We start from the raw sequence: 21,470 nt of genomic DNA on the forward strand, positions 1-21,470 counted from the left end.
GGATCAAAAATATTGCGAAAGCATTCACAATTCATTATTTGACGAAATCGTGAATGAATTACAATCAAATTTTGTATTGTATTAAGTTATGATATATGTCATTTAGTCTAATAACTGTATTTTACTTCCCGTCAGCAAAAACTATATTAAGTAAAATCATCCTGAAATGAGAAATATCTGACATAATCTTAACCTAAGAGGCTAAATTTAATGTATTGAGATGTTTGAAAGTCCTGATATTAGTTATATACTATGTAGGAGCTACGGCAATTTTTCACCCGATTTTATCCGATTTGGGCACAGATATGCTTCGATAAGAGAAAAATACGTCATACAATCAAGATGATTAACATAATGTCCGATATATGGGGTATAAAGTCAGCCGGAAGTTTGGAAATTGTTCCATTAGGTATATGGAGACTAAGGAAAAAATTGACCTGATTCAACTCAATTTTGACATACAGACATACCATTAGCAGGAAATGATTCTCTACTAATTTCAATTATACATTCCACACACTGAACTATATTTTCGGCAAAAAGTCAGCTTGAATAGTTATAGTTTCATTTAGACTATTTTTATTCATGAAGTGGCACACAGCAAACACAATATTTGTACAAAGGTTTATCTGCATATATTGATTGGTTCTTGATATGTATACTAAAAAAAATGAATCAAGTGTAAATTAAAATTGTGTTATATGAGAAGTAGGCGTGGTTTTTCGCCCCGGGCGCAAAATCTTTTGGGGGCGGCAAAACGATCTTCGCTGTTTTTTAAAACTCCAATTCGGGCAAAAATTCCTGCAAATTGTGTCAAAAGTGTACAAGATATAGGGCGAAAATGGGTTTTTTTTATGACTTTTAATAAGATGTCTTGTAAATTTACTATCAATTTCCTCAAAAACCGTATTGTCAGAATTTTGGAACTTTAGAATTTGCGTGGCCTTCCTAAATTTTATATACTTAATATCGCAGATATTTTGTAAAAATACACTCTTGTTCGAACCACCTCAAGAAACTTGTAGGTAGGTAGATAAAGGATGGCCGCAGAACATCCTTCGCCCCGGGCGCCCGAAGTTGTAGCTACGCCACTGTTGCGTTTCGTTGTATTAAATAACAGTTGTGTATCTTAATTTTCGGGTTAGTTAGGGCATTTTATGTGTCTTCGATTAATGACGATTTGATTTCGATTTAAAGGACGTGGCAGTGATCCTATTTTTTTATCAAGGAAAACGAGTATCAATTACAATATCTTAATTTTTACTCAAGTTACAGCTAGCACGGATGGACAGACATTCACCAGAGGATCAACATATATGCAAAAGGTTAGGTGAACGAAACTATTATACTTGTAGCAAAATTTTGTAATAATATGTTCGGACCGACAACGAAAACATGTCTTCGTAAGAAAAACTGGTTTTCGCACGAAAACTTGTGTTTTCGTCCTTGTAAAATCTGTCAAACGAAAACACAGTTTTCGCTGAAAGCTACTTGAAAACTTACATTCCACTCATTATAATCGGTGCCTGCTCTAGTTTAATCGATGTTTTTGGAAGACATATTTTGCCGGCCCTAAATTGTCACTTGATATTTTTTCTTGATTCTCTTGCTCTTTCAAAACCTTGCACGGTGCAGAAATTGCAGAATTTTCCTCTTGGTGCAACGGCACAACAACAAACACACGCAGAAAATTATTTGCAATGGCTATAAATATGTCAGACCAAAACCCACGTTTACCACCAGATTCTGCTACGGGTGCTCTCTTGGCCTTGCATATTTCGGTATAGGATTTTTGCATTTTGTGTCATTGTGCAATCTTGCAAGAGCAAGAGAATGTCGCTGTTGATAGTGTTAGGGAAAACTCATCGAAAACACACATTGTCGGTCTGAACGACTTAGATTCCGCAACATACAAATGTGTTTAAAAAATGTTTTCAATGTCGGTCCGGACATAGTATAAGAGTACAAATATTATTACTTGTATTAAATCTATATTTACGTTCAAAATCATCCGAAGAAAAATGTTTGAAAGTGTTAAACATTTATTATTATTGTTCAGATTTCTGAACAGTTCTTAACGGCTACAATTGTAAATGAGATATTTTTGTAAATCTGTGTAGAAACAGATATCATATTTCAAGTATTTATATGCATTATCGCTAAAATATAAAAACATAGTCCTAAATATAAATATGTATGTACAAATACCCATTGCAATGCTACATGGTATGGGGTTGTTTTCAAGTGCACATGCACATTTGTATTCAATTACCTAAATACATATCCTAAGTCAATATGCTATCTTAAGCAAATATCTTTGTTTGTTAATTGTTGAGTGCATACGTATTGCATATAAATGCATACGTGCCTCATATATAAATGTATGTATGTATCTCTATGCGTTTGTTTATGTATTTACTTTGTACTGCCTCAACACTGGCGAAGATAAGCCTGCTAAACTATTAAAGGATAAGAAAAACGTATGTATGCCGTTAGGAACATTTATGCTTAAGATATATGTACATACTTCCGTATGTACAGTAGATTAGTATTAAGATATGTGTATGCACTCTGCATGTGGTGCATACATGAATTAGGATAAGGAATTTTATAAATAAAGGAGCTCTGGGCAACCAGAGCTGAGTACAATTTTTATAACCGAACCCTTCGCGTTATTACTTAACAATTATATTATAATATATTTTAAAGTGTAACCTAATTTAAGAATTCTTACCCTAATTGGACCATTTAAAATACTTACCTTAATCTATTAAAAAAAAGTTATTATATAAATAAATAAACTTTTCCTTTTTTGTAAATTTTCGCATGCTTTTATAAATAATTTTCCTCGGGTCAGGCAATTTTTTTCTTATGTCAAGTTTCCCAAATAAATATATATATTTTTTCGCAAAGCATGTTGAGAGTTTCAAGAATGTCCGAGCAGGAACCTAGACATGGCTTGTGACAGAAAATTACAGAAGGCCAGGTCCAATCTTATTACGGTTTGGCATTACTCAAGTATACATACTCAAAGGCCAGCTAAAGTAAAACATCAGGCTTGTCCGCTGGGTTTGAGACCCGCCATGTAAAAACACCCCCACGAAAGGAAGAAAACAGCCTTGGATGAGAGACTCCAGTTTTGACGATGACCACTGCAAATGCTTTAAGGATTACGATTTAAGGGAATGCACAGCTCTCTTAATTGGGAAAGTACCGCTGCCAAGTTTGCTGATGTTCTCGTAAGAGTAAAGGCTGACATCATCACTCGTCCAATAAGTGTGATGAATGGGACAAGGACTGAGACGAATAGGTCCTTGAGACATTTACTACAGTAGCTATATAAAGGAGTGCAACTTCGATGTGGGGTTCGTGGTGGGAGAGAGACTCAATCGCTGAATTTTGGCATCCACACCGGTGGATGAACGTCTAGTTATAATCCGCATCAAAGCGAAGTTCTTCAACATATCGCTGATTTGCGCCCAAGCTCCAATGGAAGAGAAGAACGTTGGGACCAAAGTTGTATTCTATGAGCGCTTGGAGCGCTCTATAAAAGCTGCTTCCGCCATAGTATCATAATCGTGCTTGGCGACCTTAACGCCAGGGTAGGCAACGAAGGTATCTTTGGCACCAGGTTGGTAAATTTACCCTCCATGATGAAACATCCCCAAATGTGTTGAGGCTAAACGACTTCGCCGCGATATGAAATATTGTTATCTGTAGTACAAGATTCCAGTATAGGAAAATTCTCCAAGCTACCTGGCTGTTTACGAATCGAAAAGACACAAACCATATCGACCTAGTTGTGATAGACGGAAGACACGTCACCAGTAGTTTAATCGTGTGTACGATCCGATGTTCTAACATTGCCTCGGACCACTATTTTGTTGCAGCCAAAATACGCACCCACCTCTGTGCAAAAACAGAGAAGTGCTCAGCATCCAATTTTGATAACGGTTACTCTTAAGCTTTCCGTAGCATCTTAAAGCTTCCGACATGTTTTATTAGTGAGTTATCACACTTTCAAGCTTTCCGTTGAATGGAGAGTGCATGAAATTATAATCAGTTTTCCCCTTCTTCACACTGCCGAAGTAAGTGCTGAGTGAATTTGGTTGATATAGATTTAGTAAGATATAAACATTAAACCTATTAGTGGGTGGAACCGTGCCTCCTTTTAAATATTACAAGATGCCCTGCCAAATGTAATTTGTTGTACCAAATTATGGTCTTATATTTTATTGCCATATTTCGGAACTTTGCGCTTATGTGAACGTGGCAATGATCCGATACGTAAAAACGTAATCTGTTTGATCGTTTGGCCCTCTTGAAGTAATTTTGACCATTTTGAGTTATTTATATAAGAGAACACATGAAGTAGTTCATAGCTAGAAGTAACGCCCTCTTATAGAATCACTTCTTATTTCCCTTCTGCCTCAACCTCAATATCCTCCGTGATACGATAAAAAAATTGATTAGATTGCAGTTCCAGTATTGCAAAAAAAAAATTTCCGCACACAGTGCCGGTATATAACAAACAGGACATGATCATGATCCTATGAAGTTGCCTAGACACCTCTAAGAAAGCCTATAAGTTTCATCATTCATAATAATTTTTTTTATTGAGTTATAAAATTCATAAGAAATAAAAAATTTTGCCAAAAATAATCAAACTTGAACTGTTAATATCTTTTAAACGTTTGGGTTTACGAAAAAATCATAATAGACCATTTTTGTAGAGCATTCAATTTCCTACAAAATCTAAGGAACAAGATATTTTTTCAAGTAGTTGGAAGCGAGATATAAGTTTTTCTATCTGATAATAAGAAAAAATAGAAAATTGCATGTAGGAGGACCTTCCCGTTATAATTAAAAACTCATGTTTGGAGAGGCTTTCTTAGAGGTGTCTAAAAAAAAAATTTTTTGACTCACCCTAATATATTATATATATATATATATGTATTTGGTTTGTCCAGGTCAATTCAGGATAGGTACTTTAACCTTCTACAATATACAGAACGTAGTTGAGCAACGGTCACTCTAAATTTTAAGGGCAACTATAGCTCTTCGTGTGCTATTTACTGAGAGACAGTCGGTGAACATGATATTGGCTTAGTCTACAGACTGATCAGGGTATTGTTCAATGACGTTGACATTGACGATTTCTGCAAAAATATCCGAGCGGAAACTGCTTGGAGAGAAGCATTTGTATTCCTTACCCGGAAGCATGCAGGTGTTCGATGGGAAACATTAGGAAGCATATTATAAGGACTGTGGTGCGACTCTGTGCTTTGCCAATAATCGCGTTGGTATGTGGAGGGCAGGAGCACAGGCTGTCAAGTGTAACACCTAAAATCTTAGGATTATTGGCAGTCGGGGTTTTAATGCCATCGACTGTGATATTAAGATCCATTCCTTCCTTCGTGCAGTTCAGAAATATGGTCGCTGGGTATTTAATTGGGGTGGGTGTTGAGCTCCTTGCAGAGATCGGATTTTAAAACATTGCGTAAGAGTCTAACCACTATTAAACAGTATGTCTGAAGACTTGTTTAATGTGGGTGAAGTTGTTAGTAAAATGACATATACCAAAATATTCGACCTTTTGTCTTGTTTTTATTTGAATAACTAATCAGCATATTATAAGTTTACATAAATTAAGATTGTAAGCAAATATATGTGTGGAACCATTGATATGTATATATCTAATATTTATCCAACATATTCGAAAAAATCAAAATACCTACCCGATGCTCCGAGATATTAATATTGTGTTATAAACAAAATGTTACATTTGAAATACACGATTTAATTAAATTATTATGGAAGTGAAACTTCGCAAACTCTGAATTAACAATGTTACGGATCGAGCGGACCGCTTGTAAGGTCTATTGAAAAAACACCAACTAGTATAATTACTTGTAAATGCATAATATTGGCATCATCATGTCATCAAGTATTTACGAAAAAAGATTATTGTTATGACGTTTTATAGTGTGAACATATTGCGATAATAATTCCTTTTTTTGATATCTTTCTTCGTATTCAGGAGTGATTTAAGGAGTTTGACCGTCAAATTACCAAGAGAAATTTCAGTTAGACAGTCAATCCTAGTTAAATGTCACAATCAAAGATGCATATTTTGTGATATTTAAGAGGGAATGACACTTAATAGAATCCCGCTTATGTATCATATGGTACTTACGTTATGTTATAATATCCATAAATGATATAAAGGTGTGACCTTTTTTAATAACGTATTATTTAATAAAACGCAGTTCTTTAGCAACATTAGATATTATTCAAAAAGCAACAAATTAAAAAAAAAATTATATTATACTCCATGCAATATGCGATCATGTTGTTTACAAATTAAATTAACACATTTCCATATAGGAATGTATATAGTGTCCTCACACTCGTGGCTTCGCAAACCTTACCAGTGAATTTTCTTATGAATAATGCAGTTTAGCTGTAATTGTAACGGTTATGCTGAAAATTGAATAAATTTTTGTTTTGATCTGTGCAAGAACCGTTATTTGATTATTGAAGTGTGGAAGGTTGACAAATATATTTGAATAGTTTGAGGGAAATCGTACATTAAGTACAAGGTGCATTCCAAAATAAACAGAACTTAAAAAAAACAGAACAAATATTTTTTTCGACAAAATCAATGTATTTTATTCAAAGTAGTCTCCTTCTGCTTCAATACAGCTTTTTGCACGGTCCAAAAGCATGTCGAACGAGTTTTTTAGCTCGTTGGCCGGTATGGCCGCCAGTATGCCGGTGCAGCTTTTTGAATGGCCTCTACGTCTGCATAACGTTTTCCTTTCATGGGCAAATGCATTTTTCCGGAAAGGAAGAAGTCGCACGGTGCCATATCAGTTAAATACGGGGAGTGGTTAATGGTTAAAATGTGGTTTTTTGTCCTTTTTGACTTCTTTAATGATGTCCTTCGAATACTGGATTCTGAGCAATTTTTGGTCGTCAGTCAATTTGTGCGGAACAAACCGTGCACACACCTTTCGTAAGCCCAAATGTTCGGTCAAAATGCGATAAATCGATGTCTTGGAGATGTTCAATTCCATTTCCATGAATTTCACTGATGATTTCGGCTGATTTTTGATGAATTCACGCACAGTTTCGATGGAATTTCCGGTGATCACGGATTTTGATTGGCCCACATGTTGATCGACATTTATGTCCTCACAACCACTTTGAAAACGTTGAAGCCACTCGTGCACTCTGCTACGGGATGGGCAGTCATCGCCATAAACTTGTTTCAATTGAAACGTTTCGGTAAAAGTTTTACCAATTTTAAAACAAAATTTAATGTTGGCTCTTTTTTTGAAGCTCATTTTCGCACCGATAACACAAACATACTGACACTTAAAACGCAATAACTTCACTTCTAATCAATGAAATCTCATGAAATTCTCACTGGACAATCGATAGATAGATGGTAGATGATTCTAACGCACCAGTCGGCATACAGATGGCACCTTGTAGAACGTCTTTCAAAATGTGCGCTAAATATGAGTAATTAATCCGTTATAGAAAATTGATTATTTTTACGTTAAAGAAGGAAGGAATGTCGGTACGCGAAATAGCGAGAAAAAAAAGAATGTAGCCATCTACACAATAATCTATTTATTAAAAAATGAATCAGGACCATCGTTTGGAGCGTGACAGTAGAGTTGGTTCTAGGAGGAAGACATCTCCTCAAACAGATGGCGTTATCATAAGATTATGTTTAAAAGATCGCTTTATAAACTCTTCAGAGGTAAAACGGGACTTAGAGGAGCAATACAATGTGGCAATAAGTGCGAGAAGAAAACGTAGGAGGTTGTAGGAGTATGGTTTGAATGCGCGGAAACCAGCGGCTAAACCATTTTTAACCAAGAAAATGACGCTTTCTCCTTTTTAATTGCCCGAAAGCGTACCGTAATTGATCCTTGGAGCAGTGGAAAGCGGTAATATGGTCGGATGAAAGCAGATTTAGTTTGCACTGCAACAACCATTTACCGTAGGTTTGCCGATTTCCGGGGGAACGTTTCGCCGAAAATTGTGTGACGAGTCTTGGTCTAGGCGTGCTTTTCTTTTTATATCCGAGCTCCTTTTTATTGATGGAATGATGAACGCTCAGAAGTATGGAGAGTTGCATCCCATTTTATCGTGCCCGTCGTAGAAGAACAATATGGGCTTACTTCTGAGGTCATCTTCCAGGACTTCTCCGCACCGTGTCATCGGACTAAATCTAAAACCTCAATCAATGCCAGCACAGTAGTTAAAGCGGCCAAAGGTGGTTTAACTGCATATAAACAATTTATTATTTATTTATTAATTTATCATATAAAAAAATCAACGCAAAAATTACTCGAAATTAATCGAAATTAAAAAAAAAAATAGAATACAAAATAAAGATTCTTATTTAAATATAGGAAAACAATAATTTTCATAGTTTCAAATAGTATAAAAATTAAAATAATTTTCTCACGAACTACTCATTTATTGAGTACCTATTATATCCTATCTTATATATAAAAATAAGTTGGGTTTTTGTCTGTTCGCTACAGCTGAAAATGTTCATTTTTAACCGAGCGTAAATAAAAAAAAAGTTCATTACTTTTATAACAGAGAATGTTATTTCACATTGAGCTAAGCTGCAACTCACTGATAAGGGCGAGTTATAGCGTGAATAATAACAAAAACTGCAACATGTGCCAGGGCACTGGCAAGACGTTTTTGCAAATTTAATACTTGCTAAAATAAGACAATCAGGGAAGATAGCAATAGCAGTTGCTTCGTCAGGAATTGCTGCAACTCTTCTAAAGAATGGAAAAGCTATTCTTTCATCTTTTAAACTTCCGTTATCCATTTAACAACAATCAATATCTTCTATCCGCAAAAATGGCCCTCTTGGTTAACTATCGCATGCTCTCATGGGCGGGATAACTTTTGTATTTGCTGTAGATTTCCGACAGACTCTTCCTGTGATTAACAGACGTACGCGAGCAGATATCATCAAAGCACGTCGCCCTTATGGGCTTGGATTGAAAATATAAAATTACGGGCGAATATGAGAGCTCATTTTCATGGAATCACTGGTGGTGATTTTCCACAGCAACTGCTTAAAACTGGGGAAGGAATTTTTACCACTCAAAATTTAAGCAGTAATTGTAATATTTTTCTGGATGAGTCTGTAGACCAAATAGTCCATAGTTTAGAAATTTTAATAGATGCAGTATACCCTGACATTTGAATTTGCACGAAAGTTTAAAAAGTATTTCATTGGTTGGGTTCTAGGGCAATAGTGTCACCCAGGAATGATAGTGTCAACGAAATAAACGAAAATATCTTATTATTCCAAAAGTTTCCGGGGAAATAAAAAATTACAAATCGATAGACACCGTGACTAATATCGAAGACACAGTCCATTATCCCCATGAGTTTTTGAATTCAATAAAACCTTCTGGACTGCCACCACATGAGCTGGCTTTAAAAATTGGAATTCCAATTACGCTTTTGTGGAATTTAAGTCCACCAAGCATGTGCAACGGGACGAGGCTGCTTATTAAACAATTGAAGGACAATTTAATTGTAGCAATCATTATCACCGGCCCAACCGGCTGGTCAACTAGCTCATATACCCAGGACTCCGATGATCCCAAGTAATCTTGCAATTCAATTTCCAGTGAAAACATCTCTCGCTTTAACTACAACCAAGAAAGGTTTGGTAAGTTAAATCGCGGAAATTGCAATACTGCAAGAAAAGAGATAAGGTTTGCGTCGCCACGAGTATATATGAATTATACTGATAGTTATTTAACAAGAAAAAGTTGAATCATAATTTGAGATGAGTGCATAATAGCTCACAAATATTTCTGAAGCATTCCATAGAACAATGCAATATTTAAAAGGAACGATCAAGTCTGTGTTTTCTTACATGTACCACTATGTAGGTTTTAGCCGCCGATTTTGCAATTGCATTCGATGAATAATGTTGAACAAAACATTACCATATGATTAGATACAGGGCGTAAGACGAGCTTTCTTCTGCTCGACTCCTGTACTGTTATACGCTATAACAGGAAGCATATGTATGTGTAATGATACATGTACGACACAGTTGCATAGACTGTGAATACATTTTTTACTACTATGTTGTCACATCATACGTATTTAAGTATGTACTATTCCTTAAGTGATTTAGGAAGTCAACAAAAAATGTAAATTGCCGATTTAACTATTCCATTATATTGTTATCATAATTAATGATATCTTTGATGATATAAATAAAATCATAAAAAAATATTTAAAAAGTTGTCCGATCTGGTTACAATGGAAAATTATATAAAAACGCTTATTTTGAGCAGCTCTCACACTGGAATAAGTTGGGCATCCCTTTATCCCTGGTAAGACTCTGACACAATGATAACTTGATACGAGAGTCTCGTTTCTCTATTATTCTCTCTCCCTGATTAAGAAAATTAAGAACTTTAGAGCAGCAGACATCAAAACAAAGACGTGATGTTAAAAATAAAGATGTTAAAAGTCACTAACAAAATTTCAAAGAACGACACAATTGGTATTGAATTCCATGCAACTAAAAGTTTTTTAAAATCATGATATTTTATAATGAGATATATTGTTTATTTGTTATAATTTTAATTATTAAATTATAAATTTAATTATTTACTTATATAGCATTATTTTGTAATGTTTAATGATTTTTGAAAAATTTTAGTTATTTATCTACGTAGTGATCCAGAATTTATTTATTTTATAAATACACAAATACTATTGTTGACTATTTTGGGCCGCTACTTAATTCCTCTAAAGTTTAAAATTTAAGCAATTTGCTTGGAGAAAACGTGTATACGGTTCATTTTTTACTTCGGAATATTCAATTAATTATTTTGACCACTAAGGAAAAGAACTCGAACTCGCCAAAAATAGCTTGCGTACAAGGTACCAATAAAAATAACTTGTTCGAAAAGTATATTTATTTAATTTTTATAAAATGAAATTTTTTGATATTCATTAAAGGCTAGAAAGTTTATAGTTTTATGAAAGTTAAAGTGATTTAATTACCGACTATAAAATATAAACAAAAGAAAAGATGCAGACAAATATATAATCCATTAGAAAAATTCACAAGGTACACAACTCAAAAAAAGTTATTATTCTTCCGAATTCTTCTTAACATTTAATAGGATGTCGGCTTGAAGGTGATTTGAGCCTTCACTGTGCAGCACATCCTTAAGGTAATTGTACGTTGGCGGATTTTACAGAAATCTGCCTTTATAAAACAAGGACAAGAATTTCGAAATTCAATTTCTCCTATCAATGTGCTATCTTCTGCTTAGTTTCTTATCGCAGTAGTTCTAGTAACAGGGCTTCCAAGGCTCTTTGAATCTGGATATCTTACAGAAGAAGCCCGAAAGTAGAGTATATTTTTTAACAAACGATAATTAGATAAGTATAAGCGTGTACGCAGGCTTCATCATAGATACATATGTATGTATGTACATAAGTACCACTATGAGCAAAAAATAGTAAGAAAAGTAATCCCCCTTGGTGCAAATACATTTGTGAAATCCTTTTTTGAATTCTCGAGACAGTTGTTAAAGTCAATTTTCGGAATAGCTTTCGCGCGATTCACGCTTAATGTTTTCAAATGACTCAAAACGGTTTCCCCGGAGCAGTCGTTTGAGTTTGCTGAAAGCCAGAAGTCACACGGAGCCACATCAGACGAATACGGTGGTTGCGACACGATACTGGTTGATAATTTGGCGAAAAACTCTCAAGAATCAATTCAGTATGCGACAGTGCATAAACGTGGTGCAAAAACCAAGAGTTGTAGGCCCATTATTTCGGCACCACACCACGATAATCGAATAAAACTTTCGGAATCATTATATCGGAATTTTTATCACAGATGTTAACGCCACGTTATTTCTCGAAAAAATTGAGTGATTTTGAAACCAATAGTGCTAGTGAAAGCCCAAATAATTCAAAATATTTTTCATTGATTCTTCCGACATTCCAACGATGCCAGTAAGATGACTGTTAATCGTCGATTCTCAAGCACCAATTCCTTAATTTTATTGACGTGTTGATCATCAGTTGATGTTGATTACCGTCAACGCATTCTCGACCCTCTTTGAATAATTTGTACCAATCAAAAACACTTGCTCGCGACAAACAATCACCGAAGGTCTTTTCAAACTATCTGAATGTTTCGGCACTAGAGATTTGATTCCGCACACAAATTTTAATTTAACTTTCTTGTTGAATAATTTCACTCATCGTAATAATGGCCGAATGCATTTTATGTACTTCAGAAAGACAAACGGTTACTGACACTAATTATTATGTATAATTATTTTGATATGACATTTGGCACGAATGTCACTGACAATCATACCAACTTAGAAAAAAAAAGATTTCACCGAATGGGTTTCGCGCGAAATTTAAATTAAAAAGCCTTACTATTTTTTCCCACAGCAGTTAAATGGTCGGCACCTTCGTATTGACATAGGAACTATAATAAATTTTTTGTGTATGTTAAATAAGTATATAAAATTTAATATTATTGTCAAATGTATGCTTGTATTAACGAATGTATTGAAAATATAGACATACTATATGTATGTATCCAGTCTGCAGAAGCAACTGCTATGATTAAATGTAAATTCGACTAAAATATTTATTTTATATAAAAAATAATAATAATATGGGGCAATGTATTTTAATACTAACAATTTTAATATATACATATTTATGTATAAGTATAGTAAGTGAACCTTGATTGCTTGTTTATATTGTGATGTTATTTGTTTAAGCTTTTCTTTTGTTATAGTAGTTACTAAATACATTTCTTCATTAAGGAAATATTATTACTTTTTATTAAATTGGCATCGGCATTTGCATTGGCCGATTCTTTGTCTACAGGCCGGTTTATCGACATCGGCATGGGTATCGATCTTACACAACATATAAATGATCAGCGTGACCAGCTGAGTCGAATTAGTTATATATGTCTGTCTGCCTGTATATAGTGAACTATACCTTCGTTTTTGAGATATCGATCTGAAACTTTCTTTTCTTTCTAAGGAGATGCTCATTTGTCGAAAAACCCGTAATCGGATCAATATAGCATTTTGTGGAACACTTTCTTAATTGATAATATATCTTCACGAAATTTTCCAAGACAACGGTAAAATCTCCCAACAAATTATTCTGATTGGACCACTATAGTATATAGCTGACATACAAATTGACCGAATTAAAATCAAGATAAAGACGTTTTTATATCTTTTTATGCTTTAAGAAACGCACCTGTGAATGGTATTATAGCTTTGGTACAACCGAGGTTTACGTTTTTTCTATTTTTCATACAGATGCGCGGACGAATGAACAGACAGTAATCAATAGAAAAACAAAACTGATATGTAAATTTACAATTTATTTACGAAATGACTGATTTATCGGTTATAGATGCCAAATGCATTCTATCAGCGTTCGTCACTCTGTTTTTGTTTTTCGTTTTAAATTTTTAACACCTCTGAGTAACTTATCTCATTTTGACTCAAGCCTGTCCACTTGCTCTTTATAAGGTATGCATTTTACGAATGACACTTTAAGACAGAGTTCGGCATAAGAGGAACTGCAACTGTATGAATCAGCACAAAACTCCGTTTTATTATTTGTTTACACAAATACTTTCGTGCTTCCTGATTTATTTTATATATTGCACGTTTGAATAAATATAATGGACCCTAAAAGCTTTAATTTTATTGACTTTAAATAACATAAAATACAAAAAATAAGTCATAGCATCATAAAGCATTCAACGGCACGACCATGTGTTATGTTGTTTCTTACGTGTGAAGTTAGGTTGCATTATTGTTCTATGAAATTGAAACAAATTTGAAAATATTTCTCAGGGTTGTAGTTTATATGAAGTTGTGTTAAAAATACTTATATATATTAGTATATTAGTTTTTAATTAATCCAATAATTTACATGATATGCAAAACATATCGTAAATCTCAATGGTTTTAAAACCACTGCCTGCATTATATTATATATACAATTTTATCTGAACATTCGTCCAACTATTTTAAAGTATGATGTTTATACGAGTAACTGCACTATTACTTTTAAACTTTCACTTACTTTACGAAGGAGACGAAGTCATTAAGCGCTAGCTCACAGCCCGGCCAACGGCATATTCCGTGTGCATATAGCGGATGGTAGTACTTTTTTGGGCTATTGGTGTGCTTGTTGCTATTGACGTTTGTGTCCTGGCTTGCCTCTGTGGCGTTTGTGTCATCGTAATTGATGCAATGAGTTTCGTTGCTGCCGCCATTGCAACCACTTACTGCATCCAACAGGCCACCAAAATTTGGCGTCATCTGTGCACCACGTATGCAGCGACTGTTTGCGGCTGCTGCAGCAGCTGCTGCGGCAGCTGCCACTGCTACAGCTGCTGCTGCATTATGATGTGGTGCTTGCGTATGCGATGCAGCCGCTGCTACTGCTGCTGCTGCATGCATAGTCGATGGTATGACCTTTGAAGCAGCTACTGTAGGCGACAGAGTCGTTACTGGCGACAATGCTAGTGGTGGCGGCGGCAATGTTAACAAAGGGTCACGTGCTGCTACCTTTTGTGTTGCATGTTCTTGTTGCTGCAACTGTTCCTGCGTTTGCTGATCCAGCCGTAATAACGGCGATATGCCACGGTGTACTTTTGAATCAGCCATATTATGTATGGTAGATGCCTGTCTTGTTTCCAACTTTTGCCCTGACTGCAACCTATGGTGTTGTACATTGACAGTCGGCGAAGATGGCGTAGCTACGACGTCGCCCACATGCGTGCCAGCACTATCATTGGGACAAGTATAATGTTTGATATTATCACGAATTTCACTGCAATTGTCAGTGCTGCTATTTTGATTGCTATTACTGCTACATCTACTTCGACTGGGACTTCCACTTCTTGCATACGCGACGCGCTTTTGGTAATGCATATATGCTGCGAAAACAAAAAAAACACACATACATTTGTAGGTAACATCATCTGTACTTATGAAAATATAAAAAAAGTTTAAATAAACAACATATATTCATATGTACAATGAGCACTGGATTTCAATAAAATCACCATGTATATCATCAGTTATATTGTTGCCTTGGTCCACAGGATTCACCCAAGTTGTGAATTCATCCAATTCATTAGCAGTCGAATTCTGGCTTTCATTGCCATTGTGGTGTTCATCAATGGACGAAGGCGCCGACGAAGGCCGCATACATTCGGTACTGCGCTGCATTTGCTGTGAATGTAAAGTTAGTGTATTTTGTTGAGCTTGTGTTGTGCTGCATATTTTGTCATTATTGCGATTATGTATGCGGGACACGAAACACGGGACATCTTCAGTTGCGGGTAGCATTGACACATCCTCTGGAAAAGCGTTGCTGGTGTGCTGAGAACTATCATTGTCGTCATAGTTTTTTGATATAATATTCATTGTGTTTTCGTGGTGCTCTTTGTCACGTTGATGCTGCCATGCAATGCATCTATGATTATGGAAGTTTTTGCTGTTACTGTTGTTGTTTCCATCATCGTCGGTTCTAGCTTTGCGCTGATATTGCTTAAAGCTATTACAACTAGTAGTAGCACCGCAAATATGTGTAGAAGAGGAACAATGTGTAGTTGGCTCCTGCAATAACGGCTCGTCTCCTTCCATGCATTGCATAATTGAAGGCTTAAAGTCACCACACAAACTACTGTTATTGCTCTCCCCAAGTGTTGGGTTACTTATTGTAGAATTGCACTCTACATCCAACCTATAAGTATGCTCTTCCTTGTTATTCTGTTCTTCCTGTAAAGATGTATTAATAATCTTAATAAATTGCTTGTTTTCGCAAACATCGAGTTCGGCATTGTGATTAATGTTGTTGTTATTACTGATATTCAAGTGAGTGTTCTTGTTTTCGTTATCAATATCCTCGTCGTCATTTTGTTGTTGGCTTTGTCGTAGCCGATATTCATTATGTGGATTTGTCAAATTTGCTTGGTACGGCATATATATTTGTTGTTGCTGCTGATGCTGTTGCAATAAATAATTTGTTTCATAATACGTTTCATTACATTTGGTCAATGCATTCGAAGCCTGATGTTGCAAGTGTAATTGCTGGTGCGCGTGACTGAACAAATTACTTAAAGGTGACGATGATCTATCAAGCTGCGTTTGAAAGTCCAATTGCAAAGGTTTGACAAAGCCTGTAACACACATATTTGATAAATATATATTTTTTATAAGTGTCATAATATTTATTTAATTATTAAAAATAAGCTGAGACCACTAAATTCTACTATTAATTTTAACAATGTCTAAATTAATACTCAATACTAGAGCTGAATCCTTTGGCGAATATATATGAAAGCCGTCCCAAGTCCAGACTAACACATTGAGAACATTTTCATGAAAACCAATTAAGGCACACGTATTACTGTGATAAAAAAGTAAGGTAAATTTGTTCATAAAATGTAAATTCCTCATTTATTTGTCAAGTTTGATACCCATCAAAGTGAAGGCAAATTAGGCGAAAATGGGGGTTGAGTTGAGTTTTTTTCAAGAAGGTCGCGAAAAATCAGTGATATTGTGCATTACCGTGATGAAGAAAGAACGCAAACGACGGATAATACTAAAAAATATGTTCCATTGATTTAAGGGGTAGTAAAATTAAGTGTAATATCTTAGAAATAGTCTCTGCAAATTGAAAGTAAATCCGACAAATATTTTTGGAGTTATTCGATAATTAGCAAAGCGTTTTCGGACGATCTGACGCGTTTGAGAACAGATATTTGTTGTAGCAGAAGCTGCAACTTTAAATACGTTTCTCTCAAAACCAGCGACTCGATAGATTTCAATGAAATTTACACTGCTTTTTGAGAATATAAAAACAAGATTTTTTTAATTTAATTTTTTATAATGAAATGGCATTTCCCGCGGCTTCGCCCGCATTGAATCCTTCGAATAAATATCAAAAATTGTTAACAATACCAGAAAACTAAATATATAGTTAGATTTTAATATAGTTTCATAAAGTTATATATTATAACGAACCGAAAACATAGTGTGGAGAATTGTAATTGCGTAGCCCAACAAAATTTTTTTTAAAAAAGTTGAAAAATTTAGGAGTTTATGAATTTACATTAGTATGTGCATGAATAATATACAATGATCATCTTCGTGGTGGTGATGTTAACCCAATTTTTTTCTGATTAACGCTTTGGATTCATTTTTGTTTTGCTAGATTTTGAAATTTTTCGACAAACAATAATATCTATCGAAATTAATTTTTTCAACTTTGAAATTTATTTTATCGAATGTGAACCTCCGTGGACCTTTTGCCGTTATAAACGAATAATTGTGCAAATTTTCGCATCTTTCCGTGTTACAGTTCGAACGCGTAAAAGGTGTCCCATAATTAACGCAAGATTTAAATTTGCTGCCATTTACGTAGTTAAGTGTTGACAACTTAAAACAAAAAAAAAAAGGTGCGTGGAGTCCCTGCGCGCGGATGAAGTTATACTTCTTAGTGATATTCCAAGAAATGCATATCATTTTGTATGAAAGAAAACTAGAAAACTTAAATTCACATTTTATAAATTTATTATAATTTATTATCTCCCCGAGCATGCCTTCGTCAACAAGTCGTCCTTTCGCGACGATGGCAAAAGCTAAAAATCATAAATTGCTTAACTTTCTGGTGCTTCTCGCAAAAATCTGCGTCGATATGTATTCACGATCATACGTATACATACATACATATTTACAAATGTTTGTAGGCGAAGCTGCTACAGCGGCAAGGGGTGACAATCGGCGGCCATTACTTTACTTATGCCATAGAAATTCTATTGCTACGAATATGGAAGTGACAACGAAATAATGCAAATATGCATATTTCTAAAGGTCATTAGTTTCTTTGAAGAAATGAAAGAAATGAATGATCCTGAGAAGTATAGTCTTAACTTTTCAACGGCCAACGCAGAGCATTTCAACCAAAAGGAATTTATTCATTAAAATCACCACTCAGAAGTCGTTTTATCCGTTGTAAGCGAACGATTTTCGAAGAAACATCATTTCTAATATGCCACAAGACACAATTAGAAATGAACTTCTTAAACCTCACGCTGTCAGATAAAACGATATATGTACCTCGTCATCGCGGGTCGATTTCCAAAAAATGTAAATGAAGACTAGCTACAGAAATAATCCTGTAAAGTATAGCCTTAATTTTTTTCAACGGCCAACGCAGGGTATTTCAACAAAAGGATACATAAAATAGTTGAGAATTCGCAGAAATGAAAGACAAAGGAAAGAAAAAGCAGTATAACTTCAATAATGAACAAGCACACAAACATACATATGCGCAGCAGCAGCAAGGAAAGAGGTAACAATCGGCGATCCATTGTATATTTCTTTCATGCATAACCAAACCATAATTAGGACAACTAATTCAAGTGCAAATGGTGGTTCTAGGTGGTAAGCGCTTCAAAAGTTACGACGAGCACGAAGGAGGAGGTGCGTAGGTTCGAATCCCAACAGAATTTATTTTTAATTGAATATGTGATCTTATTTTATAATAACTCATTTTAAATATATAGCATTTCATCGTAACATTAGTGATGATATTTTCATGATTCATACGCAATGTACGAATGTGGGCAATTTCGTTTTGCCGTCGGCATTTCAATTTCTCATTCTTCTAATTTTTGTTTTTCAAGCAAGAAATCGCTTGTATGTATGTATGTACATATGTGCAATATATATACCTTTACGCGTTTTGCCGTCGGCATTTCCATATTGACATGCAAAAGTAATATATGTATTTCATTGTTTCGTTTTGGCTCAATTTTGTATATTAAGACAAGTGTCAATAACTGCGCTAAAATCAAATATATTATATATTCATATGTAAACATGTTTTAAACTTTACATAAAATTGAAGTGTCAATAATTGCGCCAATTTTCATAAAGTTAAGAGGAAATTTTGCGCGAATAAGACGTGTGCGGGTTAAGTCGTGAATTTTACTTATATTAATTAATTTGAAAGTGCCGAAAAATGCGAAACGAAATTTCAATAAATTTAAGTAAATTTACATGTATTTTCATTTATATTTAATTGTCAATAAATTTTTTAAAAATTATTTGCCCTAGTTGTCCATTTTTATATTATGTCGTTTGCACATTTGTCTGTATATTTGCGAAAGCAAATGTTCTACAGAAGCATATTTCTATACTTAAACAAAATTATTAGAACCATCGTATGTTTCTTATGTACATGCATAACCAAACCATACTTAAGTCAGCGCAACCTAGGTGTCAATGGTGGCGTTGGTGGTAAGCGCTTGGAAAGTCAAGATGATACCACAGGTCTCAGGTTCGAATCTCGACAGAATAAGTTTTTAATTTTTTGCTTTTAACATCGTATACTATACAAATAAATATACATAATATACATATACATAATATTGCTGTGATAAATTTAATTTCTATTAGTAAGAAAAATATTTATTTTTATAGTAAACGATGTTAAAAGGCATACATCTTCTATCCTATCTTGTGTATCTGCACATGCTCATATGAGTGTATGTATACGCATGTGCGCGTTCAGAAATTGAAATCATATTTTCATCACTTATCAATATACAGTAGAAATTCGATAATCCGAATAATTGATTGCAGACCCGATTCGAATTACTGAATTATTCGGATTACTGGATTATTTTTTATATGTGAAAGGTATATAAGAAAAATGCTAAATTTCAATAAAAAACCAAACATGAATTCATTTATTAATAATAAAACAAACATTTCACTCTTATTTATATGCATATATTTACTTTGAAAAGTTACAAAAAATTAAGTTTTTTTTTGCGATTTAAAGAAATTTTTTATATTTGTTTGTTTAACATTTTTTGTGCAAAGCTCCAGCGCTTCATCTCGCAAATCCGTTAAAAATAATATTTTCTCTTGCTCAATATCTTTTTGCTGTGCCCATAGAATAATCTTTTTTAAATTTTCAACTGCTTCAGCATTTGAGATTTGCTCGTCTTTTTCAACATTTACTTCCGGTTCATCAGGATCTGACAACGTTAGAATATCGTCTGCAATATCACTTTTGTAGTTTTCTTCGATCCATTCATTCAAATTATCATTACTTACATTTATATTCATACAATTTTCAATAAGATCTCTCATAAAATTCGTTGTTTCAGTTTCACCTTGTATTAAAGAAGACATTATATTTTGTCGAAGAGTAGCCAAAGGAATATCATCTTCAGAGATGGTATTTTCATGAGAAATTTTTGACCAGCACTTTTTTAAAACTTCCTCTCGAACTTTGTTCCATTAATGTTTGAGGAAAATACATGCATCCTTTAACGTAAAAGACTTCAAAGACTTATCGTAATCTCCACCTCCTCCCATTATATGACATTAAAGCGATTTCTTATAGTACAGTTGGGTTATTCTAATGGCGTTCTGGTCCATAGGTTGAATTAAACTGGTGCAATTAGGGGGTAAAAATAAACATTTGTAATTTTCATAAGAAAGTTCAGTAGGATGACATGGAGCGTTATCTATTATTAGTAACGCTCTTTGGTCCAGATTGTTTTCAGTTTAGTATTGTTTAACTTGTGGAACAAAAGAATTCTGAAACCATTTCGAAAAAATATATGAAGTCATCCAACCATTCTTAGATGCGTAATACTCTACTGGAGGACGATTTTTGAAAGAACGCGGCTTTTTTGATTTTCCTACAACCATAATCCGCAATTTGTGATCTCCAGTCTTATTTGCACAGCAAAGAAAAGTAACCCGTTCTTTAGACATTTTTCTTCCTGGCGCAGAAGTAATTTCCAAAAAAGGGCCGACTCATCTGCGTTATAAATTTGTGTGCCGCATAAGTCTTCTGATGATTGAAGTTCTTTCAACTGCCGTATAAATGCAGGTACTAAATCATCTTGTGCGGATAGTTTTTCGCCACAAATTTTTAAACAACGGATATTATATCTCCTCTTAAATTTTTGATACCATCCATATGACGCATTAAATATTTTGCCACTGCCATACCTATCTTTAAACATTTGTTTGGCCTTTTTGCATAAAATTGCACGTGAAAATATCTTTTGAAGTTCCCACCATCTCTTAAAGTTTGACGCAGTTTTAGATTTTTAGCGCTTGCATTTTCCGATACTCTTTAAAACAAATGTATAAAAAATTAAAACTTGCAAACTAATTGTAACAGTTATGCATACAAACCTCTTAAGCTTATAACCTTTTCTTTTTATATCAGAAATAGTCGAACGTCCTACTCCGTATTTGTTGGCTAATTCTTTATTAGATTTGCTTTTTTTTATTTCATCGATTATTTTTATTTTATCTAATAATCACATAGTT

General features: G+C 34.3%; 1 protein-coding gene and 1 non-coding gene across 5 annotated transcripts in view; both read right to left on the bottom strand.

Moving 5' to 3' along the window:
* The window catches only part of LOC120779617 (putative uncharacterized protein DDB_G0282133), a 139,389-nt gene that overhangs the window by 111,103 nt on the left and 6,816 nt on the right, over window positions 1-21,470 (bottom strand). For all 4 annotated transcript variants that reach the window (XR_005705684.1, XM_040111962.1, XM_040111965.1 and 1 more), the window contains exons 3-4: window positions 15,164-16,282; window positions 14,176-15,034 (exon numbers count right to left, since the gene is read on the bottom strand). Coding sequence is in view for 3 of the 4 variants with exons in the window: in XM_040111962.1 (XP_039967896.1) it covers window positions 14,176-15,034; window positions 15,164-16,282 (1,978 nt within the window). In the remaining variant the exon portion in view is untranslated. The remainder of the gene's footprint in view (window positions 1-14,175; window positions 15,035-15,163; window positions 16,283-21,470) is intronic.
* On the bottom strand, window positions 18,094-18,300 carry LOC120779941. The gene has a single exon (XR_005705765.1). It is a non-coding gene; the product is annotated as a small nucleolar RNA U3 (small nucleolar RNA).

This window comes from Bactrocera tryoni, unplaced genomic scaffold (genome assembly GCF_016617805.1).
Source record: "Bactrocera tryoni isolate S06 unplaced genomic scaffold, CSIRO_BtryS06_freeze2 scaffold_11, whole genome shotgun sequence".
NCBI lineage: Eukaryota > Metazoa > Arthropoda > Insecta > Diptera > Tephritidae > Bactrocera > Bactrocera tryoni.